General features: G+C 49.2%; 1 protein-coding gene across 4 annotated transcripts; it reads left to right on the top strand.

Moving 5' to 3' along the window:
- Positions 1-101: 101 nt before the first annotated feature.
- Positions 102-13,138, top strand: LOC148881451 (proton myo-inositol cotransporter-like). Of its 4 annotated transcripts, XR_016113718.1 has the most exons (13): positions 102-632; positions 1,821-1,980; positions 3,251-3,459; positions 7,289-7,397; positions 8,606-8,769; positions 8,893-9,013; positions 10,008-10,133; positions 10,206-10,324; positions 10,407-10,559; positions 11,180-11,337; positions 11,804-11,863; positions 12,778-12,878; positions 12,967-13,137. XR_016113718.1 is itself a non-coding variant. In XM_088989081.1 (10 exons), the coding sequence occupies exons 1-10, from the start codon at positions 113-115 to the stop codon at positions 11,404-11,406; spliced, it is 1,893 nt and encodes a 630-aa protein (XP_088845207.1). In that variant the 5' UTR covers positions 102-112; the 3' UTR covers positions 11,407-12,671. The 4 variants fall into 4 exon arrangements, 2 of the variants coding, with proteins under 2 accessions (XP_088845207.1, XP_088845206.1); XR_016113717.1 differs by having other exon boundaries at positions 11,180-11,863; positions 12,967-13,138; XM_088989081.1 differs by lacking the exons at positions 12,778-12,878; positions 12,967-13,137 and having other exon boundaries at positions 10,221-10,324; positions 11,180-12,671.

Raw genomic sequence — 13,138 nt, 5'->3', positions numbered from 1 at the left:
AGCAGAGGGAGGAGATGCGCGCAAGTTGGCTGCAGCTGCGTCCGCTCGGTTGACGCTCCAAAGTGGAGGAAAAGCGTCCGTTGGTCGAGCGTTTGGAGCCGAGGCGTCCCCCATGTCGCGAAAGCAGGCGGAGCATGACTACAACCTGCGCAGTATGAGCCACCCGCTGGGCGAACGCTGGAGGAAGCCCGGCGACGGAGGAGAGCGGAGTCTCATCACGGCTCCGTCCGGCGGCGGCGATGCGCCCCCCTCCTCCACGGGCGACCTGGAGAGGGCTGCGCGCAAGCAGTTCATGCGAGACGTGACGCCGGGCTTCGTCTACGTCCTGTCCGCCTTCTCGGCCCTGGGGGGCTTCCTGTTTGGCTACGACGCCGGCGCCATCTCCGGAGCCGTGCTGCTCCTCAAGAGGCAGATGGAGCTGAGCGCCTTGTGGCAGGAGGTGCTGATCTCCGGCGCCGTGGCCGCCGCCGCCGCCGCCGCCCTCCTGGGCGCCTCGCTCAACGGGCTGTTCGGGCGTCGGGCGTGCATCCTGATGGCCAGTTGCTTCTTCGCCGTCGGCGGCGTCGCGCTGAGCGCCGCGCCCGGGAAGGAGGCGCTCCTGGCGGGGAGGCTCGTCGTCGGAGTCGGACTGGGTGAGCAACCGCGTGACCGCTGATGTCTTTTGCAAGTTGAAACCCCCAAAAAACACAAGTTGCCCCGTGACAGGCAATTCACTTTGATTGGATCGGATGCACCTTTATTCGTCTCGCGGCAAAGTTATGAAAGGAAAGAAAGAAGTCGAAAAAGGAAAAAACAGGAGCCGCTGGAAAGGCAGCCACTCTTGCGACGCCGTCTTGAGGTCAAAAAACAAAACAAACACTCAATAACAAATAATATGACAACACAAAGACAGAGTCATTCATTCTTCAGCGCTTGCTGTACCCTCTTTGTGACATGAAGCAGTTCTAGGTAAAAGAGGAGGATCAAGGCATCCTTTTCAGCAGTGGATCAGGGACGTCACGGTGGAATGTGCACGCCTACTACAAGCTAAATGTTGAAAGCAAACACGCCACGTTTACGTTTAGAAAGTGACTTTTGACATTTTCCGTCGTCCGACATTTTTGAAGCCAAAAAACGAATGTAAAGCTATCAATCAAGCATCTTTAAAATAATGTTACATTACAGTGTGATCATCAACATATTAAGATGTTTGCTATTTTGGACCTTTTTGCTATCTGCTGACTTTGTTCCTGCTGACTTGATTTAATCCAATTTGTCAATGACGCGCTGCTCCTAGAGCCTGCCTGCCTGCTTTTTCGGGGTCCGCCGCCGCCGCCGCCGCCGCCACCTTGCCAGCCAATCGTGACTCCCACGGAGGGAAATAAAAGTCAACAAGAAGTGAAATCCTCCTCCTCCCCGTCGCTCCGTTATCGGATTTGTCGTGGCCAAAAGCTGCCGCCACGCGGTGCCCGACCGGAGGTGGCCCGGCTCATTTCCTGAGATGGGGTTGCCATAGTAACAGGTCACCACGTAGGCCGCCGGGGCACGTTGTTGGGAGGAACAGGGGGCAACCATCATGTGGATGATGACGACGACGACGATGATGATGGCGGCGCGCGGCAAGCAGGCTATTAATAGAAGTGATCAAGATCAAGCCGGAGAAGATCTTGAGTCCGCATTCTTGTTTGAGTCGTGGCCTTAAGATGGAGAACCAAAGTGCGCTCCTCTCACCTTCCTCTGTTGTTTTGCAGACTCCCACTTTGCGCTCCCGTGCGCTATTCTATCGGCTTGACACAAAGCGCCCGCCCGTTGAGATGTTCGCTTGTTTCTCCCTCGCGCAGGCATCGCCTCCATGACGGTGCCCGTGTACATCGCCGAGGCGTCGCCGCCGCACCTGCGCGGTCAGCTGGTGACGCTCAACACCCTCTTCATCACCGGCGGCCAGTTCACCGCCAGCTTGGTGGACGGCGCCTTCAGCTACGTGCGGCGTGACGGATGGAGGTCAGAACGCCGTCCCGTAGCTGCTCTCAAACCACGACTTTTCCCTCAATCTATCAAATGCCGCGGGAGCTTACCGGAAATGTCAAACTACCCACGAGGCAACCTTGAACATTACGAGGCACGACTTGCCACATCAGCCCCGATGAGCGTCGGCCACGAATAATAAATGAAAGCATGGAAAAAAAGGTGCAGCGGAAGAAAAGCCTTTTTGGTTGTGAAATGTCCACACTTCCGCGACTTACATTTTCACGCTCGGCCGCCCCTTTTGAGTCGTTTTATGCTCTCTTTAGCACTCTTAATCTACTTGACTCGCGAGTCATTTGGGGGATTTACAAGCAGTCTTTTTGTCAGAACACGTTGAAAGCTAATTTTTTTTTTGGTCACAATAATCATTCTATGAATTTGCTTTGCGTGAGTGCTAGGGCATCGATACAGTAAGCCTGTTCTGTCCTGTCGTTTCAATTTGACATCCCAGATCACATTAGATTACCGGTAGATTTGATTCGATTAGATTAGCCTTCAAAACCCAATGGAGTTTGTATTTAGCCCTTTCATGCACTCTGTAACCTGATGACATGTCGTAGCCGTTGTCCTTGAAATGGTTATGAGACACAAAATAGTCCTATCAGAGTTTATCAGTTCCAGAATGGGCCGTGAGGATGAAACGGTCGACTCAAGCGGGCTCACGTACCGACGTAGCATCGAATGACTGTCCCATTCAAGATTCTAAAGCACGAACATTAGCGTAGCAACTCAAAAGTAGCCTGCTGTTGATCGGCATTCTCGTCACGTTTTACTGCACGGGTGTCCAAGTGAAGGCCCAGGGGCCAAATCTGGCCCGCCACATCGTTTTATTCGCCCCGCAAAAGCAAATGAAACTTCCATGATGCGTGCGATAACAGTCATTCAAATGTGACAACTCGTGGAGGGGATGAAACATTCGTAACGATGCTCGAGAAGAAACCGTCACTACAATGTGGCCCCGCCACGGCAAAAAATGACTTTGTCAGCCTTGTATTACCGGATACGGTTTAGGAGTCATTGATATTATTCTATCATGTACAGTAAATGGCAGGGCTGTACTAATCGCGAAGGCCATTTCCAGCAGAGGGTCTAAATTAAGGCTTGACATTTCTCCCCTCGGGTTTAATTTTAATGAGCCACCCGTCGCTCGCAAGGAAATTGCCAGCCATCCGTTAAAAAGCTTCCTGTCAAAATCCGGCAAGTCCAGGAGAATGGTTGTGAAGGTGTGCTTGTTTCCGCCTGCCAGGTACATGCTGGGCCTGTCGGTGCTGCCCGCCGTTCTCCAGTTTGTGGGCTTCCTCTTCCTGCCTGAGAGCCCTCGCTGGCTCATCCGGCGGGGGCAAACGCAGAAGGCGCGACGCGTCCTCAGCCAGATACGGGGCAACCAGAACATCGACGAGGAGTATGACAGCATCAAGAACAGCATCGAAGAGGAGGAGAAGGACGGCGGAGGAGGTGAGCCTGAAAGCAAGTAGGATTCACTCGTGGAAGTGGAAGTGAGGTCAATACAGGCTTCCTTTCGTATCACGCAGGAATCGCTACCAGAGTACAGTTTAGTTGGATTGAACTTTCATGTCCTGCACCAATGTCGTGTGGTGTGCCACCGGGCTCACTTCTCGGGCCTTTGCTGTTCTCTCTATCGGCTTCCATTGGCTTCCATCTTAAGGCAACATGCTATTTCCTTCCCCTGCTATGTGGATGACTGTCGGATCTATGTTCTTCGGAGTCCTCATTAAGGCCACTTTTATCCTTCCTGGAGGAAACCAAAATGTCTAGAATTTCAATGAAAAGAAGACCGAAGTGATGGTGTTTGGTCCCAGTGACCCTTGTACATCCCATCCTGTAGACGTGGATCTACTGGCTCCTTCTCTGTAGTCAACAGTCTCAAACTTGGATCTTTAAGTGGACACTGATTTGAAATCCAGCTTCTTTCTTCTCAGGCAGTTGTCTAAAATCAAAGCTATCCTTTCTCATGAGCACCTTGAAGCAGTCATTCATGCCTATGTCACATCTCGGCTGGATTGAGTTGAGTTTTGGCCCTTTCGGGGACTGCGGTGACCACATTGGACAGCACGTGTTGGTCAGGTTCCAGGGTCCAGAAAAGGGCTCATGTTGGTCGTAATTGTGGTAGCGGAAGTATACTTTTGGTCGGCTTTGATGTGCAAGATCGTGACCCGTTCAAGATAAAACAGTTCCACTTCCAAAGAGAAATCGCTGTCCGCTATGGATGCATACAGCGCATGTTCCTGCCAAGTGTTTCCTTCTGTTCCCTCTCCCTGACAAGGAACATCATTCACATGACTCCAGAAAGGCAATAAAGCCACCTTCTAAACACTCAACGTGTTTCTGTACGGAGGGGGTTGTAAAACCATCGCAGAGAAAATAAATAACATATAAGGCAGCGCACCTGACACCTTATGTGGTTGTTGCTGCCTTCTTGCGAGGGGAAGCTGTTGACCTCTGATCTTGTTGACGTGCCAGCGAACCTCCCTGAAATGTGGATTGACAATCCCAAAGTGCCATCACAACAGTGGAATCGACGTCATGCACTGTTTTTGCATCTTGCGTTCATTCTTGTACGGTGGTGCGCTGACTGCCTTGACAAAAATAGAGTCATCAGTCATCCGACACGCGCACATGGCCGCGGGTGCTGTGACCAGTCACCGAAGAGAGACGAGGGAATCACTTTCATCCCATATCTTATCAACCTTGACAACTGAGAACACCATGTGTCTGCCAAGAGTGCCATCCAAACATCCTCTAAGGGCTGCGTGGCGTGCAGTCAAGAGGAACCGTCATTATATACAGTCCACACACACACACATAGCGCACGGTGGCGCACAGTGGCGACAGGCTCATTGTGTGCTCAGCTGGTTGTTTTTTTTTTTTTTTTTCTTTATTTGGGCATTTCATCTCCTGCCGTTTCCATCAGTATTGTCAGGTGGAGTCCGACCACTTAACTGTGTCGGAATCGTGTGTTGTTGTTTTGATCATCCATTCAGCCCTGGCTTTGATTTGCATGATGGCAACAGAAAAAAGAAAGACTGAGAAGGACTTTGAGTCTCTTTGTATTGTTTTTGTAACGGTAATTAGGTAGCGTGTGTTTGCGACTGTGTAGTCAATAAGTTGCAGGCATTGAAGCAAAGCAATTAGACTGCAAAGTACATTGATTCCAGCGCCCAATTATGTTGGGATCCTCATTTACTGCTTTAATTTCCTACTTCTTTTATTTGTTGTTCCCTCAATGTGCTTCGGGGCTCTTTCAAACACGTCTGAACATGACCGAAGTCTACAGTGGCCTCAATCTAACCTTGAAACTCAACTCGGACAGTTTGAACAAAGGCTCGAAGACAGGAAGATTGTCCTTTACTGCCGGCAGGGGGCAGAGTTTTCATGAAGCCACCCTGTGTGTACTTCTCGACGGACACTTGACCCCTTACGGACCCTGCCAAGCATTTTATTGAGACGAGATGGAAATTCAAGTGATCTATTGCTAAAACACCGCCTTCTTGATTTGAAAGCCACACCCCTTGACATCCAAGTCGTTCTCTTTTACAAGGACCGGCATCCATAAACTAACAGAATGTAGACTTTTTAATGGGTTGGCTTTCCATCAGCTGATACATTTGTCAGCTGGCTTCTTGTTTCAGGAATGTACCAAATGCTCCTTTCCGCCCTGGTTTAGCTCTCTTACTCAAGGATGACAGTTTAACAGGCTGAGTCTGTTCACATCAAAGTCAGCCTAAATTCAACAAGATGAAACTTTGAAACATGATCACTTGCATTCTGTCTATTCTTTATCAACATGAAAGTAAAATATGGTGTGATCTTAACGCTAGCGTATTAGCTCTTGACGTATTGAACCGTGAACAGCACTTGTTCCGCACCATTGTTGAAACGATCTCGAATAGAAAGGCGAATGTTTTGCATCACAAAAGGGCACAAATGAATTATGACTGTGAGACACTCGGCTTGAAATCCTCCATTGTGATTGGCCAAGTGCGAAAAGTCAAGTGCATGTGAGCATACGTGTTTTTTTATTGCGCTCCACTGATGACATGCCCGTTACCATAGCAACAACATTTCCCTCTCCATTTTTTCATTCCATTTTCTTCCCCTCTCACCTCAAATGATGAAAATGAAAATCACATTTTGATCCCTTCCCTCCAACACACACACACACACACACACACACACACACTTAAAGATTTGATGGAGGTGCAAAAGCAACTGGGATCACCAATCTGATCATGATGGAATTCTTCTCAGAGAAATGGCCGACCTGCCAATAGTTATTTGGACAGGACGTCCATCTTGAATTTTGAGCCATTTGCATTCTATTCTGTGTGATGGTTTTTTCGAATGTGACTTTTCGCAATGTTCTCAGCGTTTTGTGATGAGAAGGTTGAAATGACTTGATTGCCCTTCACAAAGTGTCCGGATTGTGATTGGCTGGAAGGTTCGCAGAGGAGGCTGGCGGCGGCCTTCTCGGGAGTCGTCATCTTGTCATTCTTGCTGTGAAACTTGACAGTTCATCCCATTGAACTCGTTGATTTCTGAGACGGGGCCTATTTGTTGCTTTCGGAACGCTGCGCTGACTCACATCCACTCCCGAGAAAATAGACTCTATGTCCCCCACACCCCGCCAAAAGAAAAGAAAAGAAAAGAAAAAAGGGCATGGCTGGACATTGACTGATGGGAACACTCTGTCCTCTAATTTGTGGCGTCGGTTTCCCAGAAAGGTTACACGAATGCATCAGGAAAGCCGTTGACAGAGAAATATGATTCTCTGTGATTGGGATTGTGCTCCCTTGTGGTGAATGTACAGTTTGAATTGGATTGGGTGTACCTTTATTAGTCTCGCGGCGGGGAAATGGACGTTCCACAGTAGCAAAGTAGAAATTACAAAATGCAGTAGCTGCTGGATCTTGAAGTCAAAAGAACAAAATGACAAATACGGGGCGACCCAAAAAGATGCGTTCACAGAGGAAACGGCTCGCCGGCACGCTGGCCGCAGATCGGTCTGAGAGGCGGGAAGGCCAATGGCGGCAAACAAACAAACAAACAAACGGGATTTAGTGGATTCTCTTCAATGATGCTCATTTGAAGAGCGCGCGGCAATTATTGAGCGGGCCCGACGCAGCGCAAATTGCTTTCATGGGCCTTTTTCGTCACGCTTGAGAATTCCAGGAAGGATTTTGAAAGAAAAAAAAAGTTGCACTTAGTTTCCTTGTGGCTGAATGTAATGGTTTTGTTTTGTTTTGTTTTGTTTTGCCGTCTCCAGATGGCCCGGTGATCTGGCGCATGGTGACCTACGCCCCCACACGACGAGCGCTCCTGGTGGGCTGCGGCCTGCAGATGTTCCAGCAGCTCTCCGGCATCAACGCGGTCATGTGAGTCATTTGGATTGAGCGTCAGGGAAAAGAAAGAAAGAAAGAAAGAAAGAAAGCCAAGCACTTTTGCTCCCGCCACCACCGCATTTCCCCGTTTTGTTCTTGTTATCTTTCCATCTGTGCCCGTCTCGCCGCCCTTTCCAGATCAACTATATTACCGAGCTCGGTCAACAATCTGGGGATGTGTGCGGTTGCCTGGCAACCGCCAGAGGAACGGCAATAGGTTAAGTGGGAGGGTGCTCATCCTATTTTAGTTTTTGATTGTATTTTTTTCACACGGTGGAATTTTGTGTGTGTCAAAAGTGACTGCGACCGAAGTGCGGGTGCTGTGAAGCCAAATGAAACATTGGCACATTGAAGGTCTTTGATTAGACGTACGTTTGGCGTCCTGTGACCAACACGCCATGACGCCTAGGATCCATCCGTCTCTTTTTGCAGCAGAGTACGTATTATCAATTAAAAAGAAACAATACAACACAACCTGTCAGATAGCGACGTCAAATCACGTGCAATTGTTTGCCTGAATAATAGAAGAAGAAGTCATTTTCATTTAATTTCAATGGTATTTATATTTATTGGGTCCTGACCGATAACTCTGATGAACTCTTAAAACAAAAAGTCGACTTATTAATTAACTCAGCAAACGAACTCATTAACTGGCAGACGATATGGAAAAGTGTGTCCGCTCCAGTGCCAGGGTTTTTGTCATTGTCACTCCAATTCAAGGACAACATCAGCATTCAATTCAGCATAAGAAACCTTGGACTCTTTTCTTTGATCGGAGAGTTAATTCCCTGTCAACCCCTGTGGGAAATACGGCTCCCGCACGTGCCGTTTAGTCGAGGAATTCAATCACCCGCAGTTGCGGGGAGTTTTAATGGCCATTTTCATGCTTCCGGCGTTGATCGGGGACAGGAAATGACATTGTTCGGCCCCGCGCGTACACTTCTCCACTGAGAGCTTGGCTATATATTTACATGGATGAATATATAGCGGGTTGCAGGCTAACGTGTCACAGCATTGTGCATACATTTGGGGAAAAAGAGCTCACATATTCAACACCCCGTCATGAGCATACCATTGCAAAATAAAATAAAATACAATACAATACAATCAGGACCGTTACGCTTTGTCCCTGGGCGTTGACGCGCAGGAGGACTGTAGATATTTGTTCATGTCTCCCTTTCGCCGGTGTGCGTTTGCGGCAGGTACTACAGCGCCACCATCCTGCAGATGTCGGGCGTGCGGGATGACCGTCTGGCCATTTGGCTGGCGGGGCTCGCCACGCTCACCAACTTCCTGTTCACTCTGCTGGGAGTGTGGCTGGTGGAGAGAGTGGGCCGGCGCAGGCTCACCCTGGGGAGCATCCTGGGTAAGATGCTAACTCCGTCGCGTGCAACTCTCCAAACCACTCAAGGCGCGATCATTCAAGAAAAGTGCAACCTATGTGCCCATTGATGTATTTTTCCAATTTTGTTTTTGTTTCCCCCTCCAGGCGCGTTTGCGGGCTTGTGTCTGCTGGCGGTGGGCTTCCTGTTGTCGGCTCAGCGCAGTCCCGCTGTCACCTCCCGCCCGTTGGAGCCCTCCATGGCCAACACGACTTGCCTCAAGTATCGGTGAGTAGAAGGATAACAAGGAGCGAGCGTATTTTTCCACACTAAAAGCGGGTGCGTTCACCAAGGCGCATTCAAACAAATGCTTTCTGAGCTGCGCGTGGCCATAGTGACACCAAGATACAGGTAACATCCCATTTCGGACCGAGTTCCGTTTCGACCAAACGGTCAGAAGTCGGATGTTAACTGTATAACCAAAGTATTGGTGACTAAATGACGGAAGAAAGAGAAGAGACAAGCAATATTTTGAAGGCTATTTAGCCCCTTGTGGATGTCAAACTTTATGTTTGGGAATAGTTTGTCTTATTTCTGGATGGGCAATCCATCAAGTCTTTTTATGGCCTTCTCATCCACGGTGCCTCCCGGTAATCATGTCGAGGTGCAATAACGGGGCAATTATAAAGCGCAGACCGCAAATGTCAACTCGTACTAATCACGCGACAGAAAGAAAAAGAAACAAAACAAAGGACCAACAAAGTGCTCACAGAAAGCGCTAGCACCAGGAAAGGCCAACATGGAAGGTGGAAAAAAAGGGATGCCAACAGCAAAGACAGTCATCTTGAATCCCCAAAAATACACACGACCAAATGATACAATCAGAACAACAAATCGCCAATAGCCGCATAGCGAGCGTTATGATGACAACAATGAACCATCGAAGCAAGCGCGACTCTAAAAAAGGCCAACAAACCAACCAATCAGGACTCATACAGACATTTGAAAGTCCTTGAAAAGAAATCCAGGCTGATTGTGGAGGAGAAACAGGTGCGCACCCTCCACTCCAGCGACGAGGCGTACAAATATGGACGCGCTAATTGGCTGTGTCCGGCCAATCACAGGTCAGAAAAATACATCTGCAGGAATACAATTGCACCTTGAGATACGAAACTGTCGGTCACGTGTTTATATGTCGTCCTGGCTACTTTATTTTCACGGTAGCAATCTTCTTCTTCTTCTTCTTCCGATTGGGGTAAATCCGTCTTCTTGGCGATCGCAGGTTGTGCGAGCCGTGCATGCTGGACCCCGCCTGCGGATTCTGCTACCGCGAAAACGGCTCGGCGCTGCTCACCTCCTCCTGCGTGCCGGTCAGTCGGGCCTCCGCCGAGCAGGCGGAGTGGGGAAGGTCAGTCGCAGCGTCAAGGTCCGTTCGGGTGCGGCGGCTCGCCCGAACGGATCTCCTCGATGTGCTTGCTAGGTGTTCGAATTCCAGTGGGATGAGAGAGCACACTTACTGGGCCTACAACTACTGCCCCACTTCCTTCTCGTGGCTCGTCCTCCTCGGGTTGATGTTCTACCTGGCCGCTTTCGCACCAGGTCAGACGCAATCGATTTGAATGCGGCCGTTGCGTCCAAATCGGCGTTTCCAGGCTCACTGCGAGATGTTTGTTGACTCGAGGAATGGGCCCCATGCCGTGGACGATCAATTCTGAGATCTACCCGCTGTGGGCCAGAAGCACGGGCAACGCCTGCGCCGCCGGAGTCAACTGGACCTTCAACGTCCTGGTCTCGCTCACCTTCCTCCATTTGGCCCGCTACTTCACTTACTACGGTAAGCTTCCACAAAACGTCCATCTTCTGCAATGATTGTCGTGGCCAAGCAATGACTTGTTCAATGCTAATGGAGGCCTCCTACCTGGGACGGACGCTCGCTTATCAGCGGCTTTTTTGAATTGACCTTTCGCGGCACCGGCAAGAAATCTGTGATCGGAATGATCGGAAAAACCCAGCTGCCCCGCGGCTTTGATCATTGATCTTGAAAAAAGGTGAAATCATGCGTGGTTGCACATCTCCCGCTTCCTCCCACGTCCATCAAAGTGCTGCCATTCAAGTGAAAAACTGTGAAAGAACACAATTGTTTGTGGTCTGAAAAGGAAAGCAGAAACAGCTTCAGATCTTGAACATTCCCACGAAATGAATGGCCTCGACGGACGGCGACTTTCCAGCGGGCAAATGAGACGTTGCATGTGGAGGCCAAAGTCGCCTCCTCATCGTCTCCACCCGTGACAAGTCTCTCACTTTTCGGGATGTTCCGTATCACAGCTTCTAGAACAAAAAAAGCTGTTGAAGGGTGACAAAAAAAAAAAAACAAAAACCCAAGTTGTCAGGAGCGCGATGTTCTTGCGTAGTCGTGCCGTGTGCCATTGACGGCGGCTTCTCCCTCCCCTCCAGGGGCCTTCTTCCTCTACGCCGCTCTGGCCTTCCTGGGCTTCATCTTCATCTACGGCTGCCTGCCCGAGACCAAAGGTCGCCGCCTGGAGGAGATCGAGGCGCTCTTCGACAACCGGCTGTGTTCGTGCGGCGCGTCCGACGCCGACGAGGGGCGACAGGTGGAATACATCCGGGTCAAGGGGTCAAACTACCATCTATCGGACAACGATGCCTCGGATGTCGATTAGGGCTTTTAAAAGGCAGCGATGATTTGTTTCAAGCGTCAGCTCGGAGCCTTCCTGTCAATGTTTTAAACGACGCCAAATTTCAAGTCAGGACATACGAGAAACGCAAAACTAAACATCTGCGTTGGTCTCCTTTTGGACACTTCAACAAATGATGCTCACAAAATCAATCCTTTGTCTTTTTTTCGAGGGGGCACAATGTCCATTCCAGTTTTGTAGTATAGCACACCCGTTTTGTTTTTTTTTTTTGGAGGGGGGGGGGGGGGGGGGGGGGGTGCCTTGCACTTTCTATTTTTCCAGATCTGTCGAGCAAGTGGTTAGCTAAAAAGCGCCAAACTATCGTAGCACTCAAATGTGAAAAATGTGAGGAGCTCATTTCTTGCCGTGTTTCATTCCACAGTGCCTCGTGGCCGTTCTCAGTCCAAAAGTGGAGGGTGATCTTTATTGATTACTTTGACAGGTCAGTTTTGTTTTTTTTTTGTTTTTTTTGTTCTGTCTTCCACCACAGCCTTATGTACAAACAGCTTAAATTAATGTGATGATGGCGTCACGTAGGTAGGATTTACTGTCGAGGTAATATATGATGTGTTGTTATTTTGAAGGAGAAAAAAACCTCATTTTGTACTTCCGGCGGCGTGTTTGAGCACATTTTTGCGGTGATTGTTTCAGGCTGCGCGTTGTTTGGTGTTGGCCTTTTAGCAGCTGCGCTTCAAAGTCTCCATAAGCTGAGCAGTCGTTGTGCGTCATGTCGTGTTTCACGTGAAAGAGCATTTCGACACAACCTCAGACGTGACATTTGATGAAAAAAATAACATTGCAAAACAACACGACTGATTATTACCCTCTTTCTTTCCCTCTTCCAATGTCCTTTTCACCGATCCCAACCTTTGAAAAGTGCATCACGCTGTCCCCGGCCGGCTGTGACAATCCTCGTCTCGGACCTTTCGACATTGAAAAGATTGCTCATTGAAGTGACCCCAAAGAGGCCGTGACCGCTTTGTATTGTGTACGCGCCGTGTAGTCGTTCGTATGCACAAAGTCATGTTGGTAGCCACAAAATAGTTTCTGCGTTTGCGCAATGTCTTTGTCTTTTTAATCAATTGTTCTCTCTTGGGCTGTATCGGGGCTACGTACGTTTTCACACTTTTGCGCCAAATAGAGAAAGACTGATGCGGTATGATTATAGCAGTCTGTCTATTTCATTGTTTTGCTTGAGATTATATTCTATTATGTGTGTGGGGAAAGAAATAAAGCGGCGATTGAGTCGAGCGTTTGAAGGTTTATTTCGGGGTTGCCGTGACAACGACACAAAGCATTTAATGACAGCCTTTTTTTCCCATCTTATAAGTCTGCATTCTTTCTCTATCTGAGCAGGAACAAAATGGTGTCCATTTCCGAGAATGTTGCCGACCTCCGCCTTCCTTGCTTCGTCTTGGGCAGTGGGCCCACGTGCCTCGGTGGAAATACCGCCGGAGGTCAGTGGGGGGGGGGGGGACGTCATTTGTCACAATCTCTTCATCTTTGGATGCGAAAGCTGCGCGTCAGCTCCGTCTTTTGATGTAGGTTTTCGTCAACGTGTTCAAATGGCTTTATTTCAACTTGCAAATCAAAGTGAAGAATGGAACTCCCGTTGAAGAATAGTTGCGCACGTTGCCGCCACGTTTGATGAGGTAGAAAATCGCCACCGATGATGATTCTCCATCTGTAATCACCAATCACTGCCTTTGTGTCCCTT

This window comes from Hippocampus bargibanti, linkage group LG22, assembly GCF_051943395.1.
Source record: "Hippocampus bargibanti isolate YZ-2025 linkage group LG22, ASM5194339v1, whole genome shotgun sequence".
Classification (NCBI taxonomy): domain Eukaryota; kingdom Metazoa; phylum Chordata; class Actinopteri; order Syngnathiformes; family Syngnathidae; genus Hippocampus; species Hippocampus bargibanti.
Note: the sequence above shows the minus strand (reverse complement) of the source record. Positions and strands in the feature narration are given on the sequence as shown.

What these genes read in the sequence shown, in the direction of transcription:
- LOC148881451 (XM_088989080.1), top strand. Translation starts at nt 113, where the DNA reads ATGTCGCGAAAGCAGGCGGAGCATGACTACAACCTGCGCAGTATGAGC. An exon ending in GGAGAAGGACGGCGGAGGAG is followed by an intron (nt 3,460 to 7,288) that starts GTGAGCCTGAAA and finishes TGCCGTCTCCAG; the next exon opens with ATGGCCCGGTGATCTGGCGC. An exon ending in CCTGGCCGCTTTCGCACCAG is followed by an intron (nt 10,325 to 10,406) that starts GTCAGACGCAAT and finishes TGTTGACTCGAG; the next exon opens with GAATGGGCCCCATGCCGTGG.